Genomic DNA, 17,454 nt, shown 5'->3' with positions numbered 1-17,454 from the left:
CAGGCAGCTGGGTTGCCTCCGGTTGTCACCATTTCAAATAAAGTTGCTCAGAGCAGCCTTGCACACACGTCTGGACATGTGTGTGTCTGGAGAACGGGTTCCTAGAGGTGGGGCTGCTGAATCAAACAGGGACCTGTTTGCATTTCTTTTAAATCAAACATCACGGCATCAGCATTTCCCACATACTACAGATCCATGAGTGTCATTTTTAATGACTACATCACGTTTCCTTCTATGGATGGGCCCTCACTCACTTCCCTATCCCTACTGAGGAATACGATTGTTACCATTTTTCCCTTTTAGGGTTGGCGCACATATAATTGCTTCCAGCTGTTCTTTCTCTGTGTTGCAATCTCCTTTCCAGTGCTTCTTTCAGAGAAATTTCTGCGTTTTCATGGTTTATAAACCCATGCCACTTAGGCCATCTCAGGGAATGCAGCTGGCATGGGCCTGCCCATTTTACAGATTGGGAAGCTGAGTCACAAGTTGAAAGTCACATTGGAATCAAGGACCAGGACTCCCGTCCCATTCAGTATACTGGGCGGTATACTGGGTATACCAGTATACCAGTATACCAGTATTCTCAGTATACTGAGAAGCCAGAAAAGTGCCCAAGCTCCAGGAGGACAAGGCTTGAAGGTTTAGGCTTTGGGTAAAAGAAGATGTGAATGGATGAATGATGAGTGAAATGAATGAATGACTGCCTGGACCTGTTTGCCCAACGAATCCAGAGACTGAGACACATCATGTGCTGCCATTTGTTAGGCACTTGCCCTGTACTATGTACCAGACTCTGGTCTAAGAATTTTCTTTTTTTTTTTTTAAGATTTTATTTATTTATTTATTCACGAGAGATGCAGAGAGAGAGGCAGACACAGGCAGAGGGAGAAGCAGGCTCCATGCAGGGAGCCCGATGTAGGACTCCCGGTCTCCAGGATCATGCCCTGGGCTAAAGGCGGCACTAAACCGCTGAGCCACCCAGGCTGCCCTGTTCTAAGCATTTTCTACACATATTCATTATTTGATCCACATAGTTCTCCAAGGAAGGTCTAATTATTATCACTCTCATTTTCCAGAGAAAGAAACAGGCATCGAGGGGTTATGTGCCTTGGCCGGGGTTCCACAGCTGGTAAAAGGCAGGGCCAGGATTCAGACATTTTAACCCTGACCCTCTGCTTCTCCCTATAGCCTTGCATTTAGCAGAGTTACCCCTGCACCCCGCAGTCTTCCATACCTCACCCCATTAGCTGCTACATCCCCCAGCTCTTCCCCCTCTTCCTTTGCAGCCTCAGGCAGTGGCAGGGATGGGGCATTGTGGGCTTGCTCCCCTTTGGCCCAGCCATCACCTTCTCCCCCTCTGTTGGCTGCCTTCCTCTCTGTGGCTCTGGGCCCCAGACTGTGAGCACCTACATGGCCTGAGGCCCACCTGTCCATGGAGTGGATGGGGCATGGTGGTCCAGGAAGGAGAGGGCCCCCCTCATTGTTTCAGGTGTTTGTGACTCTTTCCTCTCCTTGACCCCTGCAGTGGTCGGGCTCGACATACAGGATGAGATGGGCAGGCATGAGGTGGGGCACATCGACAATTCAATGAGGATCCCAGTGAACAATGGGGCCGGCTGCCGCTTTGAGGGGCATTTCAGCATCAACAAGGTATGGAGACCCTGCATGGGCCCCTGTTACCCAATCCTCATCCCGTTGGTCCCCTTCCTACCAGGAACTGGATGGTAGAGCTGTGTGCTCACTTGGCCTCCCCCCAGCGAGACCCTAACTCGTATCAGGGTGCCCTGACGTTTCCTACTGCGAATCCGGTGGGGGGTTCCAGGTTCCCCGAGGCATGGAGCCCCCACTGGCTGGTTTAGGAAGGGGCTACTCTTCTTCCCAACAGGGAAGGCCAAGGGTGGTGAGAAAACCATGGGATTTCCAGCCCTGAGTGTTCATCCTAGCTCCTACCCCTCTTGGCCAAGCAGCCCCCTCCAAGTCGCTGTACCCATCTTAGCCATTTTTAGGGGGAGGATGTGATAATGACACCACCCAGCTCACAAAGTTTATATGAGGACCAAACGAGCTATTACGAGCTCATTGTCCCATTGATTTGGGACACTTTTATGGGATGCCTCCTGCGTTCCAAGGCAGGGAGGTTCTTGGCTTGGGGCCGCCCAGAATAGGGGGAAAGGAATGGAAGAGGTGGAATAAGTGGGCAGATTTCCCTCATTGGTGGAGCTTCTGTGCTGTAGGGGGAGACTGACAATATACAAACTGAAAAGCATTTTGGTGGCTAGGAGACAAGGAGGGAGAGTGGGGCAGTTTGAAAGTACCTGGTAGGCCCCAAAGGACAACTGAGGCATTGCTATTGTTTTGTTGCTAGAACCAGGAACTTCAGCTCCCGAGATGTGAGCACGTGCATCTGAGAGTGCCAGGGATCCCTGGACCCTGGAGGGAACCAGCAGGTTGCTCCACACGTGCTGCTGCACCCTTTCCAGCTCCTCTTACATATTACGTATTACTGCGGGGAGCCTCTCAGTAACCCCATGAGGTGGCCCCATGTTGCAGATAAGGACACTAAGACCCAGAGAGGTGGAGTGTCTTGCCAAGATCACACTCTGTGTTCCATACATAACTCCCTTCCCAATCCCAGCCAGACTGAGCCATTGGCCACCCCTGGCTTCGGCTTGCCCGCTTATAGCCTCTGTCAGAACACCTTTCCTCTGATCCCTGACATCTGACTCAGACATTGCGAACTCACTGGCCACACCCAGCCCAAAGACAAGTTACATGCATCCTGTACAGCGTTCAAACACGTCAGAGCCAATATCTAAAGATTGGGAGTCCAGATTCTGGCTTTTCAAAGTCAAAGGCTCTAACCACACTGGGCCCACATCCCTTTGGCAACTGCCATCTGGATCCAAGGGGGGCAGCTGCCCCTTTAGATAGGGCATGTGCCCTCCACTCCCATGGTTCCTGTTGGGTGGCTGCACGGCTAGGCTGGGCCAATGGTGTGACTGGACGTGTCTCTCCCCACGTAGTCTCAGGGCCTCTCCTCCCCACATGGCCTCTGTGTGTGTTCTTCCTGGCAGTGGACTTCTTCCATGAGAGCCCCGGGGCTCCCTCAAGTGCTAAAGCAGAGAATGTCACATCTGCCACATTTTAGGGGTTAAAAATAAATCACAAGGTCAGTGCTGTGCTCTGTGATTCAGATTTTATGGTGGTTGTGATGGGAAGCCATTTAAGAGTTTTAAGCAGGGAAGCAATGCAGTAAGACTTACAGTTTAGAACTAGATTATCCAATATGGTAGCCATTAGCCATGGGGGGCTCTTTACATTTAGATTCCTTAAAATTAAATACAATGAAAAATTCAGTCTTTCCATCTCATTGGTCACATTTCAAGTACGTTATTCAGAGAGACTAGTGGCTACCATAGTAGTGCTATATAACATTTTCATCATCAGAGAAAGTTCTGTTGGACAGCCAAACTTTAGAAAGCTCACCATGACAGCTGTGAGGGGAACGCAGAGGAGAGGGCCAAGAGCAGAGGTCATGATCCACGGTTGTACAGTGGAGTTGGAGACAAGTGGGCAGACTAGGGATGTGGAGTCAACAAGACTTACAGATCAGTTGGATGTGGGTGGTGAGGACAGGTGTGAAATCAAAGCAACTTCTTAGGTTTTTTTCTGGACAACCAGGAGGTCCCTTTCTAGATACAGAAGCTTGGGCAAGCATGGATTCTATGGGCGATGGTCCTGGGAAACAGTCGTTCAATTCTGTATGTGTTTCATTTGGGATTTCCCCAAAAGATGTTAAATTGGAGATGTTTCTGGGGTTCAGGATAGTGTTCTGAGGTGGAATGTGAATGTGGGAGTCATCAGTGAATAGATGATGTTGGAAAAGTGTCCATGACATCAAAAGGTAAGAACCCAATATCTTTTTTTTTTTTTTTTAAGATTTTATTGATTTATTTGTGAGAAAGAGAGGCAGAGAGAGACAGTATGAGCTAAGGGGAGGGTTGGGGGCAAAGGGAGAAGCAGGCTCCCCACTGAGCAGAGAGCCCAACACAAGGCTCTATCCCAGGACCCTGAGATCATGACCTGAGCTGAAGGCAGACACTTAACAGACTGAGCCACCCTGAGGTGCCCCAGAACCCAAGGTCTTGATGCAAATGTGGTTTGAGGACTGATTTCTAATATATTCCAGTGTTCAGGAGCAGGAAGATGAGGGGACGACGACAGATAGAAGGGGCATCCAGGCAGGTAGGATGGGACCAGACCTAGTTGGGCCCTAGAATATAGAAGAGACCATGGATCAAAGAGGAAGGCTGGGGTTGCATGGGCAGGGTGGACCACTGACCCAGGAGCTGCAGGGAAAGCCAATGACATGGGAGAGAACAGGGCTGCTATACAAGGCCTTGGAAAGCACAGGGGGCATGGGGTCCAGGCCACAGTGGAGGGGTGGTGGCCTTGAAGAGGAGGGAGGGTGGGCTCACAGGGTGATGGATGAATTGGTGGTAGGACCAGGCTCTTGCTCTGCCCCCACCTGTGTGCCTGGAGAACTGCTGCTTACGCACAGATTTTATTGATGGGGTCCTTCTGGAGCCACTTCTTCCGCTTCCTCTGACCACGTTGTCCATTATGCCCTCTGTGTTGTTACCATCCATCTCACTGCTTGACTCCTTTGACCATTGTTCCCCATCCTTTGCTGATGAATTCATGCCTCTCACTATTGAGTGTCTGCTGTGTGCCTGGCTCCACACTTGGCACTGGGATGCAGTCCTGAAAGAAACAGCTGTGGCCTCTGCCCTGGGTGGCACTGTGGTCAATTACGGAGTGATGGGCAGCCCACAGCTAAACCCTCAACCCAATGTGTAATCTCGATGAAGCAGCCATGAAGAGAATGGAGAGGGTGTGAGGGTGGAGCATAAGGGAGGAACCCCACTGAGATAGGGGCATAAGGGAAGGCCTGTCTGAGGGGTGATGGCTGAAGATGAGCAGACACACACACAAATCCCAACTGTGGGGGCCTCCCCTCGGGAGTGTGATTGCCCGGCTTAAATATTTATGCCCTAGACAATGAGCAAAGAACCTGTCAGGACCCAGCCTGGGGTGGACACAAGAAAAGCAGGACCACTACCCTGGAGATAGCCCAGCACCACACTCTCCTCCCCTTGGCAAATATGCCCAAGGCTGCAGTCAGCTCCCCTCAGACAGGCTGTGGTGGGGTCCCCAGCTGGCTCGGGGTGAAGTGGGACTGGCTTTTTGGAGCAGACAGACCCTGGTGAGAACCCTGGCTATGGTGCTCACTGATTGAATGACTCTGGGCAGTGGAGCCTCTCAGAGCCTCAGTTTCCTCATCTGTAAAATGGGGATACTAGTACTGCCCTCCCAGGTTATAAGATATGAGCAAATTAAACTACAGAGCACTTAGAACCCTGGGAACAGGGACAAGCATCGATGCCCCTTCCCTGGTCTTCCTTATCTTCCACCCATGGGAGCATCCAGGATTTCACCAGCTAGCACCCACTGTCACCTGGGTGTAAGTGTGCTCATAAAATGTACATGGAGGACGTTCAAGAGATGAGTCTTCTCTGCTTGGGGAGGGCTGGGGATTCTAGGAAAATGTCATGCCAGCCCTCACCTAAAGGCTGCCACCTATTAGGTTCTTACCTGGCCCTTTTCCAGATATACCCATTTAGTCCTTGTAACAGCTCTGAGGAGACCAAGGCACAAAGAATTAAGTAGGATTTGAACCCAGGCAGCCTGGCACCAGGTCCCTGCTTTCCCCCTGTGTCTCCTGTCCCCTTGTTGCTTTTCCCTGCCAGCATCTTGGTCACATGAGCTATGACCGCTTATGTCTATTCCCTCCAGGTCAGGCCACCCCTGCCCTTGTCCCTTTGCATGGTGTGGAGCTGCCACCCTCCCCTGTCCTTGGCTTATGCCTCCTGGGAGCTCTCAGTCATGGGGTGCTCAGCAAGAGAACCAGCAGTGACAGTGTGCCCTCGAGATGGGTGAGGTTAGTAGCTGGCCCCTGCCCCTTTATCTCCCAGTATCAGGCTCACACTTGCCCCACAGCCTCCTTATCTGTCCATCAGGAAGTCAGCCAGCAGTCAGACATTCAAGGTCGCATGTTCTAAGCTGCACTGGCTGCCTGCAGTAGCCCAAACTCCCCACTGAATCACCCAGCCTCCAGGAGGAGGGCAGGATGGGCTCGAGTCTGGGGACTGGCTCCATCTATATGTTTCTAAAATCTACAGAGACACTGACGTAGGTTCCTAAGTCACAGGCTCTAAAAGCATCGTCTTTTTCTTTCTTCAGCCCAGCGTGTGCTGGCATGAGTCAGCCACCTGTGATGGATTCCTTGTGGAGAGGGAGTGGGTCACTGAGTCACAGCCTAACAGGGAGGCAGCGGGTGGCAGATGTGCAGGAGCCAGCCTCCTTGACTCACTTGACTCTGGGAGTGTGAGGACCAGGCTCCAAACCCCATTCTGAACTCTGCCCACTGGAGGCCCTATGTCACTGCATGGAAAAATTCCAAAGGACACATGCCTGACGCTATTGGTTTCTTACTTCCGGAGGTGATAGACAACGGGGCCTGTAGTCCTCACTTTATGGTGTGATTTATTTTTTTAAGATTTTATTTATCTATTTATGAGAGACACAGAGAAAGGCAGAGGGAGAAGCAGACTCTTTCTGCGGGGAGCCTGAAGTGAGACTCGATCCCAGGACCCCAGGATCACAACCCAAGCCAAAGGCAGATGCTCAAATCACTGAGCCACTTAGGCATCCCCTTATTATGTGAATTTTTTATAATATAAATGTGTTTAGTTATTTAAGGAAAAATGAAGTTAAAAAATATTTTTAAGATACAGTGGGCTTGGGTGCCTGGGGGACTCAGTGGTTGAATGTCTACTTTTGGTTCAGGGTGTGATCCTGGAGTCCTGGGATCGAGTCCCACATCAGATTCCTCACAAGGAGCCTGCTTCTCCCTCTGCCTGTGTCTCTGCCTCTCTCTGTCTGTCATGAATAAATAAATAAAAATATTTTAAAAAAGAAAAAAAGATGCAGTGGGCTTTACCCCATGTCCTGTCCATGTACATGCTGTTCTCTGTTCCAGAAGGGTCCTTGTTCTGATGACAAACATATTCATCCTAGGAACACAACCTAATAACAGCTGCCATTGGCTTTGCACTCCTTGCCTCCTTTAATCTTCCCAGTAACCCTTTGTGGTTAGCATCTCCATTTTGCCAATGGGAAAATGGGTATAGAGAGGTTACTGACCTTGCCCAAGGCACCCCAGCTGGGAGGTGGGGCTGGGCTGAAGTATTAGGCCCCTGAAGCCCACATCACAGACTCCATTCCAGCCTCACCTACGATCTGAGGTCAGGCCATGCCCTTTCAGCCTGGTACCTTCCCAGGTCGGTCCACAAAGCTCAGGTCCTAGTGAAGACAGAAGGATTTCTATAAGAAGCCCACAACTTTGTATTTGAAACAGGCATGCTTACAAAATAAGCCAACTTTGATGGCCTGCTGCTAAGCCAGAAGCTATAAGCTGTATTCCTTCCTCTAATATAGTTTACTAAACCTTCATTGAACTGGAATAAAATAAACTCTGTGTTTTTCAGCATGGCATTCAGGGCCTTTGCTGAACATCCCCATCTCTCTCTAATGTCTGTTTGTTTCCTGCTGCTATCACCCTCTGTGAGCTGTTGTTTTATTTGGGGTTTGATAATACAGACTCTTCTGGTTCTTTAAACATGCCCACAAACTGGGCTGGGCAGTTTCTGACCTCTGTGCTTATTCATGCTCTTCCATCTGGCTAGATACCTTTCCCCCTGTTCCCAAGTAATGCAGACTTATCTTCAGAGCCTTAGTACAAGAGGGTTCTTTCTGCTGAGAAGCCCCCTCTGGACACTCCTAACTGAGCTGGGGGGCCCTCCCTGTGGCCCCCACAGTCTATACATTCCTCTGGCCCAGTGGGGTCATGCAGTCTCATATTCTGTTGCAAGTCTGTGTCACAACAGGCTAGAGGCCCATCCAGGGCCAGGCTCTGGTTTGGGCCATCTTCCCAAACCCAGCACATCCCAAGGGATGGCTGCATGTGGCTGTCAACCCAGGGCTGCTGTGGTAAAGGGTGGAAGGGAGTATCACGTCCTGCTTCAGTATGCCGAGTCTGAAGTCCAAACAGCCATGAGTTCAAACCACAGCCCTTGACGTGTTCCTTAGCAAGTGTCTTCACTGCTCTGAGCTTCAATTTTCTTTTCCATAAAGTGGAAATTACCAGATGTCAAAATCAAAAATGCTATTTTAAGAATTAGGGCCATTCATCGCGTGTTCATTCATCCAGGACATACTTTGTGGGCCTCTGCCAGGGTCTGGGGAGTGCAGATCAAATCAGACCCAACTCCCCACCAGCATGGAGCCAACCTTCTCCAGTGAGGAAACAGAAGAGAACAAGATGAAGATCAGGTGGCAGGTGCTGCCAAGTGCTGTAGCAGACCAAGGGGCTTGGGGAAGGGAGGTTGGGAGGCTCCCTGAGCAGAGGCCTGTGGGAAACCAGGGAGAGAGAGCCACATCAAGAAGGGTTCCAAGAAGGGGTCACAGGCACACAGGACCGAGGTGGGAACCCTGTAGCGCCATTCCTGGTGCCACAGGGAGGCTGGTATGGCCAGAGGGAGTGAGCGGAGGAGTGACACTATCAGATGTAGGGTTCAGAAGGGCCCCCGGCTGCTGTTGAGGGAAGGCCTGGGAGTGCCAAGGGTAGGAGCTGGGAGCCCAGTGGGGAGGCTGCCCCTACTGTCCAGGCCAGGGCGGCAGTGGGGGCCTGAGAAGGCCGGGTGCAAGGCATTGTGAGGGTGGAGCTGACAGCCTTTCCTGGTAGGCAGGAGGTCAGGTGTGAGAGAAAGACGAGGCATCAAGATGATACCTAGGGGAAAAAAAAGAAGAAAAAAAAAAAAGATGATACCTAGGGTTTGGCCTGAGCAGCTGGTAGAGGAGGGGCCTTTTGGTACAACGGAGATGTCCCAGCAGAATTCAGGGAGGTCCTTGTCGCAGGGTATCAGTACCTCTCCTGGGCTGCACCCTGCCAGGGCCCCAAGGCCCAGGGAGGAAAGAAGGCCATCATAGTCCTGCCTTCAAGGGTCCCCTGGTCTGGGGTGGTGGGGCAAATTTGGGTGAGTAGCAGAGTTGATTCGGATTTAGAGAAGGTTCAGTTGGTCTGTGGGCCTAATGGTTCAACCCACCATGGGGTCAATAGCCAGGAAGTTGCTGGTGGGCAGCTGCCATTTCAAGCCCTGGCCTGTGCCAGGTGCCCAGCTGGGTGCTTTGCATGTATTCTCTCACCTCATCATCCCAATGGCCCCCTCAGATAGCTTCTGTTACTGCCCCCATTCTACAGACGAGGAACCTGAGGCTCAGAGAAGGGCAGTAGCTCCTCCAAAGTCCCATGGCTTGGACCACACTGGGAGCCAGATCAGATATGTTCGACTCCAGGGTGAAGACCTGCACCCCACCCTCTGGGGCAGCCAATGAGACTACTCCTGAAACTTACATCTCTCCCCCAGGTCCCAGGCAATTTCCACGTGTCTACACACAGTGCTACAGCCCAGCCACAGAACCCGGACATGACCCATGTCATCCACAAGCTCTCCTTTGGGGACACACTGCAGGTGAGCAGGGTACACACAGGTGGCATGGCTGGGGGTGGGTGTACAGGGACTGTGTCTCCTGGAGCCTTCTGTCCTCTCTGGGCACAAAGATGACGTCTCAAGGGGTGAGGAAAAAGAATAGAACTAGATAAAGGTCAGGTGGTCTTTATCTAGACCTGAATCTCTGAGTCTCTGCTGTGTCAACCAGCTCCTCCATATTATCCTTCCTGAGCATGGGCCTACAGTTTTATTGACAGGACCAGTGCCCTAGGAACCTTGGGCTGAGACTTGAAGCCTGGGGAAAGGGATGCACTTCCCATGAACCAGCACTAAGTGCTAGTGTTTTCTCCATGCCGACGTGGCCTTATGAGGTCTGAGGGGGTGCTGTGTGTTTCCCGGTCATGGAGCTGGGCCCACAGGAGCCACTTGTCTCGGGTCCCCCAGCAGATCTATCTGATGCCAGTGTGCAGCCTGTGCCCTTCTACAGCCCTTTTGGCCTTCCAGCCCAGTGCCACGTCCACTCAGTAGAGGTCCCATGGTGATGGAAGCCTCTGACAATCCTTGGTTAGGATGAAGAGAGCCATCTCCAGCGGGTCCAGCCCAGCAGCTTCCTGCATGGCAGCAGTGAAGGGAAACTAAACACAGACTACCTGATCTCCACCAGCTGCAGGCAGGTGGAGGGCTTGGATGTTCCCTCTTCCCCACTGCTCGCTGACTCTGGTCCAGAAGGTAGATTCTGGAATTGAGGCTCAGAGTGGGGAGGTGTCTGCTCCAGCTACAGCACTGGGATCGGGACCCCGGGTCCTGCACCCAAGCCATCCTTGATGAGAATCCTGTTTCCTGGTTAAAGGTATTAGAGGGTAGATTCCCTCCAGGGATTGTGGTGTGCACCAGGGGCACACACACCATTACGCCACGTATGTGCACACACATCTACTCAGACTCACACACACACTCAAAAGTATGCCCTGACATACATGTGCTCATATGTATACCCTAAAATCCATCCCTAAACGCACACACCAAACACACACGCACAGACTCTAGCACAGAGTACCGCCCAGAGACATGCACAGATTCACTCATGTTAGAACATCTCATATACACATGCATGCCACACTGCCCCACGCAATGGACCTGCCAAGCACCGTTCTTTTTTTTTTTTATATATATATATTTTTTAATTTTTATTTATTTATGATAGTCACAGAGAGAGAGAGAGAGAGAGAGAGAGGCAGAGACATAGGCAGAGGGAGAAGCAGGCTCCATGCACTGGGAGCCCGATGTGGGATTCGATCCCGGGTCTCCAGGATCGCGCCCTGGGCCAAAGGCAGGCGCCAAACCGCTGCACCACCCAGGGATCCCAAGCACCGTTCTTTATACTCATGACCTCCTCTCACTCTCTTAGCAGCCCAAGAGGCGGATACTTTCTTTATTTTCTCCATTTTACAGGAGAGGAAGTTGAGGCCCGGGGAGGGTATACAGTCTGTTGCAGAGCATGAGTTAGAACCCAGAGTCTGGCTTCGAGCCTCTCTGCTGGTACTGCCTCCCCTGTGCACCCTCCTGAGGGTATGCTGCCTGTCAGGCATGTGTACACTCACACCCCCACTCTCCACTCCACGTCGCTTGTGCTTCTTTCCCCCTTGGCACCTTGTGCCGAGCCTCAGGGGCCAGTCACCACCTTTCCAGTCCCTTTGGAGGCCACAGAGATTTTCCTCTCAGAGACAGCGCTTGGGAATAGAGAAGTCCCAGGCTCCCTGGGGGCCATGAGCCAGACTCCCTGCCTACATGCTCAGTGAAGCACAGCCTGCCCTGCTATAGACTCCCTTCACACAGGGTTCACATCCACATGGTGCCATCTCTCCATTCAGGGGATTGTCTTGTGGAGGTTCCCCAGCCTGCCTTTCTGGATTCCAGTCCTGGCTCTACCACTTACTAGTTGTGTGACCTTGAACAAATTATTTATTCCCTCTGAGCCTCAGTTATCTCATCTGTCAAATGGGGATGGTAATAGTATCTGCCCCACAGGATTGTGGCGAAGGTAAAATGAATTAATGCACATAAAGCCCTTACAACAGTGCCAGGCACAGAGTCAGTGGTCAATGAAATGAGCTGGTACCACTGTTGTTGCCATCTGCACCCTAACTCTGCACCAAGCTCTATAAGACAAAGCATGCTGCCAGCCTTTGACGGGCTTATGCACCCATGGAGAAGACAGAATGTGTGGTGGTGACCACCCCCAGTGGGACAGGAGTTAACAAACCACAGGGGGTTTGCCCACACACAGGTGGTGGGTGGCAAGCCCTCCGTATACTAAGCGTTGGGCAGTGCCCTAGCTGTCTGTAGACCCACCAGCTCAGCAAATCCTCACCACAGCCCTGGGAAAAAAGTCACTGTGAACTCCAGTGTGCACACGGCAAAATTGACACATAGAGTCCTGAGTTCCGGGTTGCTCAGCTCTGCACAGCCAGAATTCAAACCCAGTCTTTGGCATGCCACACTCCTTCCTTGTGGGAACTCTGGATGCTGGAAGTCTGCTCCTTCTTACCTAGAGAGCCGTGTTACAGGTGTCCTCTTGTGTAATCCTCACAAAGACTCCCATACGGTTGCTGGATGGCATTTGTTCTTCTTGCTGAGGAAACCGGGTCAGTGGGATTCAGTAACTTGCCCAAGGTCACACAGCCTATAAGAAACCAGGTATGTCTGGCCCCAGGTCTTCTATTACTGTGCCTTATACAGTCATGGATTCATCAGACCCTCTTGAAATTTCTGCTCCATGCCACGTCCTGGGGCTAAATGATGGGTAAACAATAAAGAGTTCTTCCTTCCTTCCTTCCTTCCCTCCCTCCCTCCCTCCTTCCCTCCCTCCTTTTTTTCTTTCTTTCTTTCTTTCTTTCTTTCTTTCTTTCTTTCTTTCTTTCTTTCTTCTTTCTTTCTTTCTTTCAAGATTTTATTTATTTATTCATGAGAGAAACAGAGAGAAAGAGAGAGAGAGAGGGAGAGGCAGAGACACAACCAGAGGGAGGCTTCATGCAGGGAGCCCGTCGTGGGACTCGATCCCGGGACTCCAGGATCAGGCCCTGGGCTAAAGGCGGCGCTAAACCACTGAGCCACCCAGGCTACCCCAAGTTCTTGCTTTCAAAAGAAGAGATCGGATAACTACACATAATAATATAGGACAAGGAGGGTTAAGGACAAGAGAGGCATAGGGTTCTGGGCAGTGATATGGAAGCAGGGATAGGGTTCCTCCCAGCCTGGGAAGTCAGGGAGGGCTTCCCAGAGGAGGTTACCTCTCAGGTGACATGTAAGCCAGCTCCTGAAGGGTGAGAAGGATTTGACCATGCTCACAGGGAAGGCTCTTGGGCAATGGGCATCTCACACATCTTCTATTCTATGACACACCCAGCTGGTCATTTTCATGTAAAAGACCCTCAAGGTTACTTTTAGAAAAAATGGGTAGCAGATGTCCGTGTCCTCAGAACGATGTTCTATAACAAGGCATGGGAAGTGACTGCTCCTCAGAGTTGGAGAGGTTGCCGAAGTGTCCCGAAAGGGGAACAGGGAGCTGAGTTTTATGTGGGGCGGGAGACCCGTGTTAGATTCAGGCAGGTGGGGCTGACTGGGGCAGGTTGGTGTGGAAGGTGGGCAATGAGGCCAGCATGGAGGTGAGAGGAGAGCTGCAGCCAGGGCCAGGGGAGGCAGAGCTCCGACTGAGGCAGGGTAGCAGGGAGAAGGGAAAGGGACAGACCACGGTAGCAAAGGGGACAGTCTTATGTTGCTATGTGCCGCTGGCAGAACAAGACAGAGACAGCCTTCGCTTGGTCATGGTTATGGGGGAAATGAGATTTTCTTTAAATGAAAAAAAAAAAAAAAAAAACAGTTCATGTATCCATCATCCATGCAGCAAATATTTATTGAGCACCTGTTACGCACATTATGTGCCTTGTGCACATTGCTGAGGACAAGCGTGGTCCTTGCCCATGTGGAACATACAGTCTAGAGGGGAAAACAGAAGTTAATCAGATGATGACACAAGTGAATGTGAGAGAAAACCATTACACATGACTATGGGAGGGAGCATTCTAGCTCTTGTCTCCGTAGCACCATCCTGTTGGGTTCAGATTGTCATTCCCTAAGCAATGGACAAACTTTCCTTTTCTTTGGGCTTGTTAAGAGTGTGAAGCTCTGCTAAGTGCACAATAAACATCAGCCACCTGCGACCGGGATCAAGGATCAGGTCGCCCACTGCTTCCCACTACTCCTGAAGTGGCCCTTTCTCCAGAAGTCTGTCCCCCTCCTCCTAACTCCAGAAGTCTGTCCTACCTCCCCCACCTTCCTCTGGGGCCACATAGGCCTCTGGTTATTCCTCAGGCTCTGGGCTCATGCTTCACAGGTGCTGCTTGCCTGATTGACTTCCCACTTTCCTACAGATCTCGGTGTGTCGCTTCTTCCAGGAAGCCCTCCAGGGTGACAGCTTGGTAGCCCCTGTTAACCATGCCTATGGTGGCATGCCCCATGTACCAGGCATGCCTTGCCCTGCTTTAGATTTCCTGTAACTGACATGGTTTCCCCTCATCCTCAGAGAAGCGGTAGGATGCGGCCTTCAGCCTATTCCACAGCAGGCCCTGCCAGGGGCACACAGTGGGGCCAGTTGCCATGAGGAGAGGGCTCTTCACAGCTCCTGTATGTTCTCTGCAGCAGATACAGTGGGAGACCAGCAGCCCTGAGTCCTTCGAAGGCTGTAGGGGATCTCAGGAGGCGTGTGCTGGGACCCACACCCACCCTTACTTGTATTTCCAAAGTGGCTTAATTGAAAGGAGCTCAGCCTTGAGATCAGATACCTGAATTTGGAGTTCAGCTCAACCGTTTATCAGCTGTGTGACTCTGGACAAGCTTCAGTGCTTCTCCAAGCCTTGGTGTACTCTTCTTTAAAATGGGCTCAACAGTACATCATCGGGGGCATTAAATGAGATGACTAGAAGTATACAGGCTAGAGTGGCATATTACAGGGCCCCAAGATGGGAAACCTGCTAGTGCCAACCGTGTGCCAGGCCCCAGCTATGTGTGTACCTTGCTCCCTGCAACTTCTCTATGAGGTAGGCCATGCTGGGTCAGGTCCCTGCACCAGGCTGCACTTGGCCATCCCATAGCAGCCAGGGCCAGGCCTGGAGGAGGCGGCAGCCTGGGATCAGTCCCCTCACTGTGCTTCTCCACAGGTCCAGAATGTCCACGGAGCTTTCAACGCTCTCGGAGGAGCAGATAGACTCACCTCCAACCGTATGTATCCCATATCCCAACTGGGAACAAGGAAAGGGGAAGACGGGAATGTCTATCGAACACTCACTATTATAAGCCCAGGTGTGAATGCTCCATTCCCACAGCTGGCCTGTGAGGAAGGTGGAATCAGCCCTGTCTTACAGAGAGAGAGAAGTGGCTCGTGTTGCACCCCCCCCCCCACCCGCCCCAGGGAAAGTACGTGACTGCTCCAAGCACCTCATAAGAGCTCAGGGAATATCAGCTACTATCATCATTATTGCTATCATTACTGCCTCATAATTGTTTTTAGTTGAGATAATCACCTAAGATACCACAGGGAGCCCTGGCGGGACCAGAATTCATTGTGGCTCCAGTGGCACTGTGAGAACAGGGCTGGGGGTGGCCCTGTCAGGTCTGCCCACCTGGGCTGCCGCCCACCCAACTCCACATTCTCCTGCTGGAGCCCCTTCCACCCGTGAACGCCTCCTCCCTGAGTCCTCTACCTGCTGGGCTCTGACACCTTGGCCCCACTAAAGTGTCACACACTGACACACCTTTGCACACACCTGGTGCCTGATCTAATGAATTTTTGCACGCACACACACACACGTGTGCACACACATGGGGCCTTGGACATGTTCGCAGAACAGATCCAGGAGGCCCATCTGCTTAAATGGATTCACCGCTGGATCCTGCAGGACAGGTGACCTTGACTTTCCTTATATCCTCACCTGAGCTCACCTTTTTAACCACAAGGCTTTTCTTGTTGTTTCTTAAAATGCATTCTGCTCTCCGCTGGTCAGAAATTCAAGCAAAAGAAAACGTCTCTCTCCATGACCGATCCCCGACTCTCAACAAGTCACATTTGTCATTTCTCCGCATCCCCATGAACCCTTGTCTATCAGCAGAAGTCATTGTCTCAAAGCCAGTAGACAGCAGTTTACCTCCTGATTTTTGTCCTGGACATCTTTACATGACCACAGTTTTTGTACCTTGTTTCCAGTGGTGCCAGAGGCACAGCCGCCCATCTAACAGCTCTGCCATGCTTTATTAAGGCATTGTCTTCTCATGGAAAATGTCTGTTTCTAGTTTTTTACTATCACAGCAATGCTTGTGATATTTATGGTATTTGCTTTACATTATCCCCTGGCTTTACTCCTGTGTGCATGCCCATTGGTGCCGCCTCCAGCAGTGGAGGAGCATGTAGCAGTGCCTCTTCATTTTCATGCAAATGTCTGATTCTTTTTTCTTTGTTTTTTTTTTTTTTAAAGATTTTATTTATTTATTTATTTGAGAGAGGGAGAGAGCACAGAGGGATAGTGAGAGAGACAGAAGCAGACTCCCTGCTGAGCAGAGAGCCCAACACGGGTCCTGATCAGTCTTGATCCCAGGACCCTGAGATCACAACCCGAGCCGAAGGCAGACACTTGACTAACTGAGCCACCCAGGCATCCCAGCAAGCATCTGATTTAACAGAGGCAGATCCTTCCAATGTTGGTGTAGTTGGTGTGGTTCTGTGGAAGGGCAGCATGTCACCCCAAGGCGGCCATCCACCTGAGCCGGCAGGTAGCAGAGACTCTTCAGCTACCTGATACTGACATAGAACCGAGCTAGGAAGGACCCAGAGTGTGTCCACCAGTAGAGAGTATGGGCAGAAAATCCTGCCTGCCCAGGCTGGCTTCTGCAGAAAGAAAAATGCATTAGATCAGACACAGGCAGCCAGGGGTAGGGCCGGCTTGCATTCCCTCAGCTCTCCAAGCTTGGTCTCCCCAGTGGGCCTTTTCTGCTCCCAGACCTTCCCACTGAGGGCTGCTTCTTGTCATGTTGGTCTCAGCTCAAATGCCACCACCTTGGAGAGGCCCGAGCTGGCCCTTATTAAAGTAACGCCCACTTCTAGTCAACTATTTTTCCTTAGCCCAGACCAGTCTCTGAACATACTGAGGAGTGATACTGAATGTTTTAGCTGTGGTGATGATGGCATTGTGCTTGTTGTGTTTTGTTCTTTAAGAGTCTTTATCTCTAAAATATTTGTGGATGAATCAATGTGACGTCTGGGATTTGCTTGAAGATAAAATGGGTAGGGCAAATGATGGGGTATGGATGAAGCAAAAGAAGCAAAATTGACTGTGTGTTGTTAATTGTTGAAACTGGGGAATAGGATGCCAAAGGGGTTCTTTATATGATTCCTCATTTTTGTGTGTGTTTGAATTTTTCCACAATGAGATGCTAGCAGAGAAGGGGGCTGTGAGCACAAAAAAGTACATGGGCCTACCTGGATCAGGTCAGGGCCAGCAGCCCCTAGGAGGGGTCCACCTACAAGGAATCCACGTGGGTGGAATTAGAATGTGCAGTGTCTCTAGAGGGCATTTGGCAAATTGTATCAAAGGCCTTAAAAGTGGTCATTGCCTTTGAGTCATCATTTCTACTCATAGGAGAGTAAGCTAAGGAAATAATTAAGAGAGTATGCAAAAATTTCAGAAAATAATGTTCATTAGGTCATTGTTTATGACAGTGAAAATGAGGAGCAGCCTAGCCATGGGGGTTGGTTGGGTGCATTTACGTGGCT

General features: G+C 51.0%; 1 protein-coding gene across 4 annotated transcripts in view; it reads left to right on the top strand.

Moving 5' to 3' along the window:
- The window catches only part of ERGIC1 (endoplasmic reticulum-golgi intermediate compartment 1), a 103,463-nt gene that overhangs the window by 67,256 nt on the left and 18,753 nt on the right, over positions 1-17,454 (top strand). For 3 of the 4 annotated variants that reach the window (XM_072756583.1, XM_072756581.1, XM_072756582.1), the window contains 3 exons: positions 1,526-1,650; positions 9,549-9,653; positions 14,849-14,909. In XM_072756583.1, the coding sequence (XP_072612684.1) occupies positions 1,526-1,650; positions 9,549-9,653; positions 14,849-14,909 (291 nt within the window). The remainder of the gene's footprint in view (positions 1-1,525; positions 1,651-9,548; positions 9,654-14,848; positions 14,910-17,454) is intronic. The other variant, XM_072756585.1, reaches the window with a different exon arrangement.

The sequence above is a fragment of the Vulpes vulpes genome, chromosome 4 (genome assembly GCF_048418805.1).
Source record: "Vulpes vulpes isolate BD-2025 chromosome 4, VulVul3, whole genome shotgun sequence".
Classification (NCBI taxonomy): Eukaryota; Metazoa; Chordata; class Mammalia; order Carnivora; family Canidae; genus Vulpes; species Vulpes vulpes.
The sequence above is the reverse complement of the archived record's forward strand: the minus strand, read 5'-3'. Positions and strand labels throughout refer to the sequence as shown.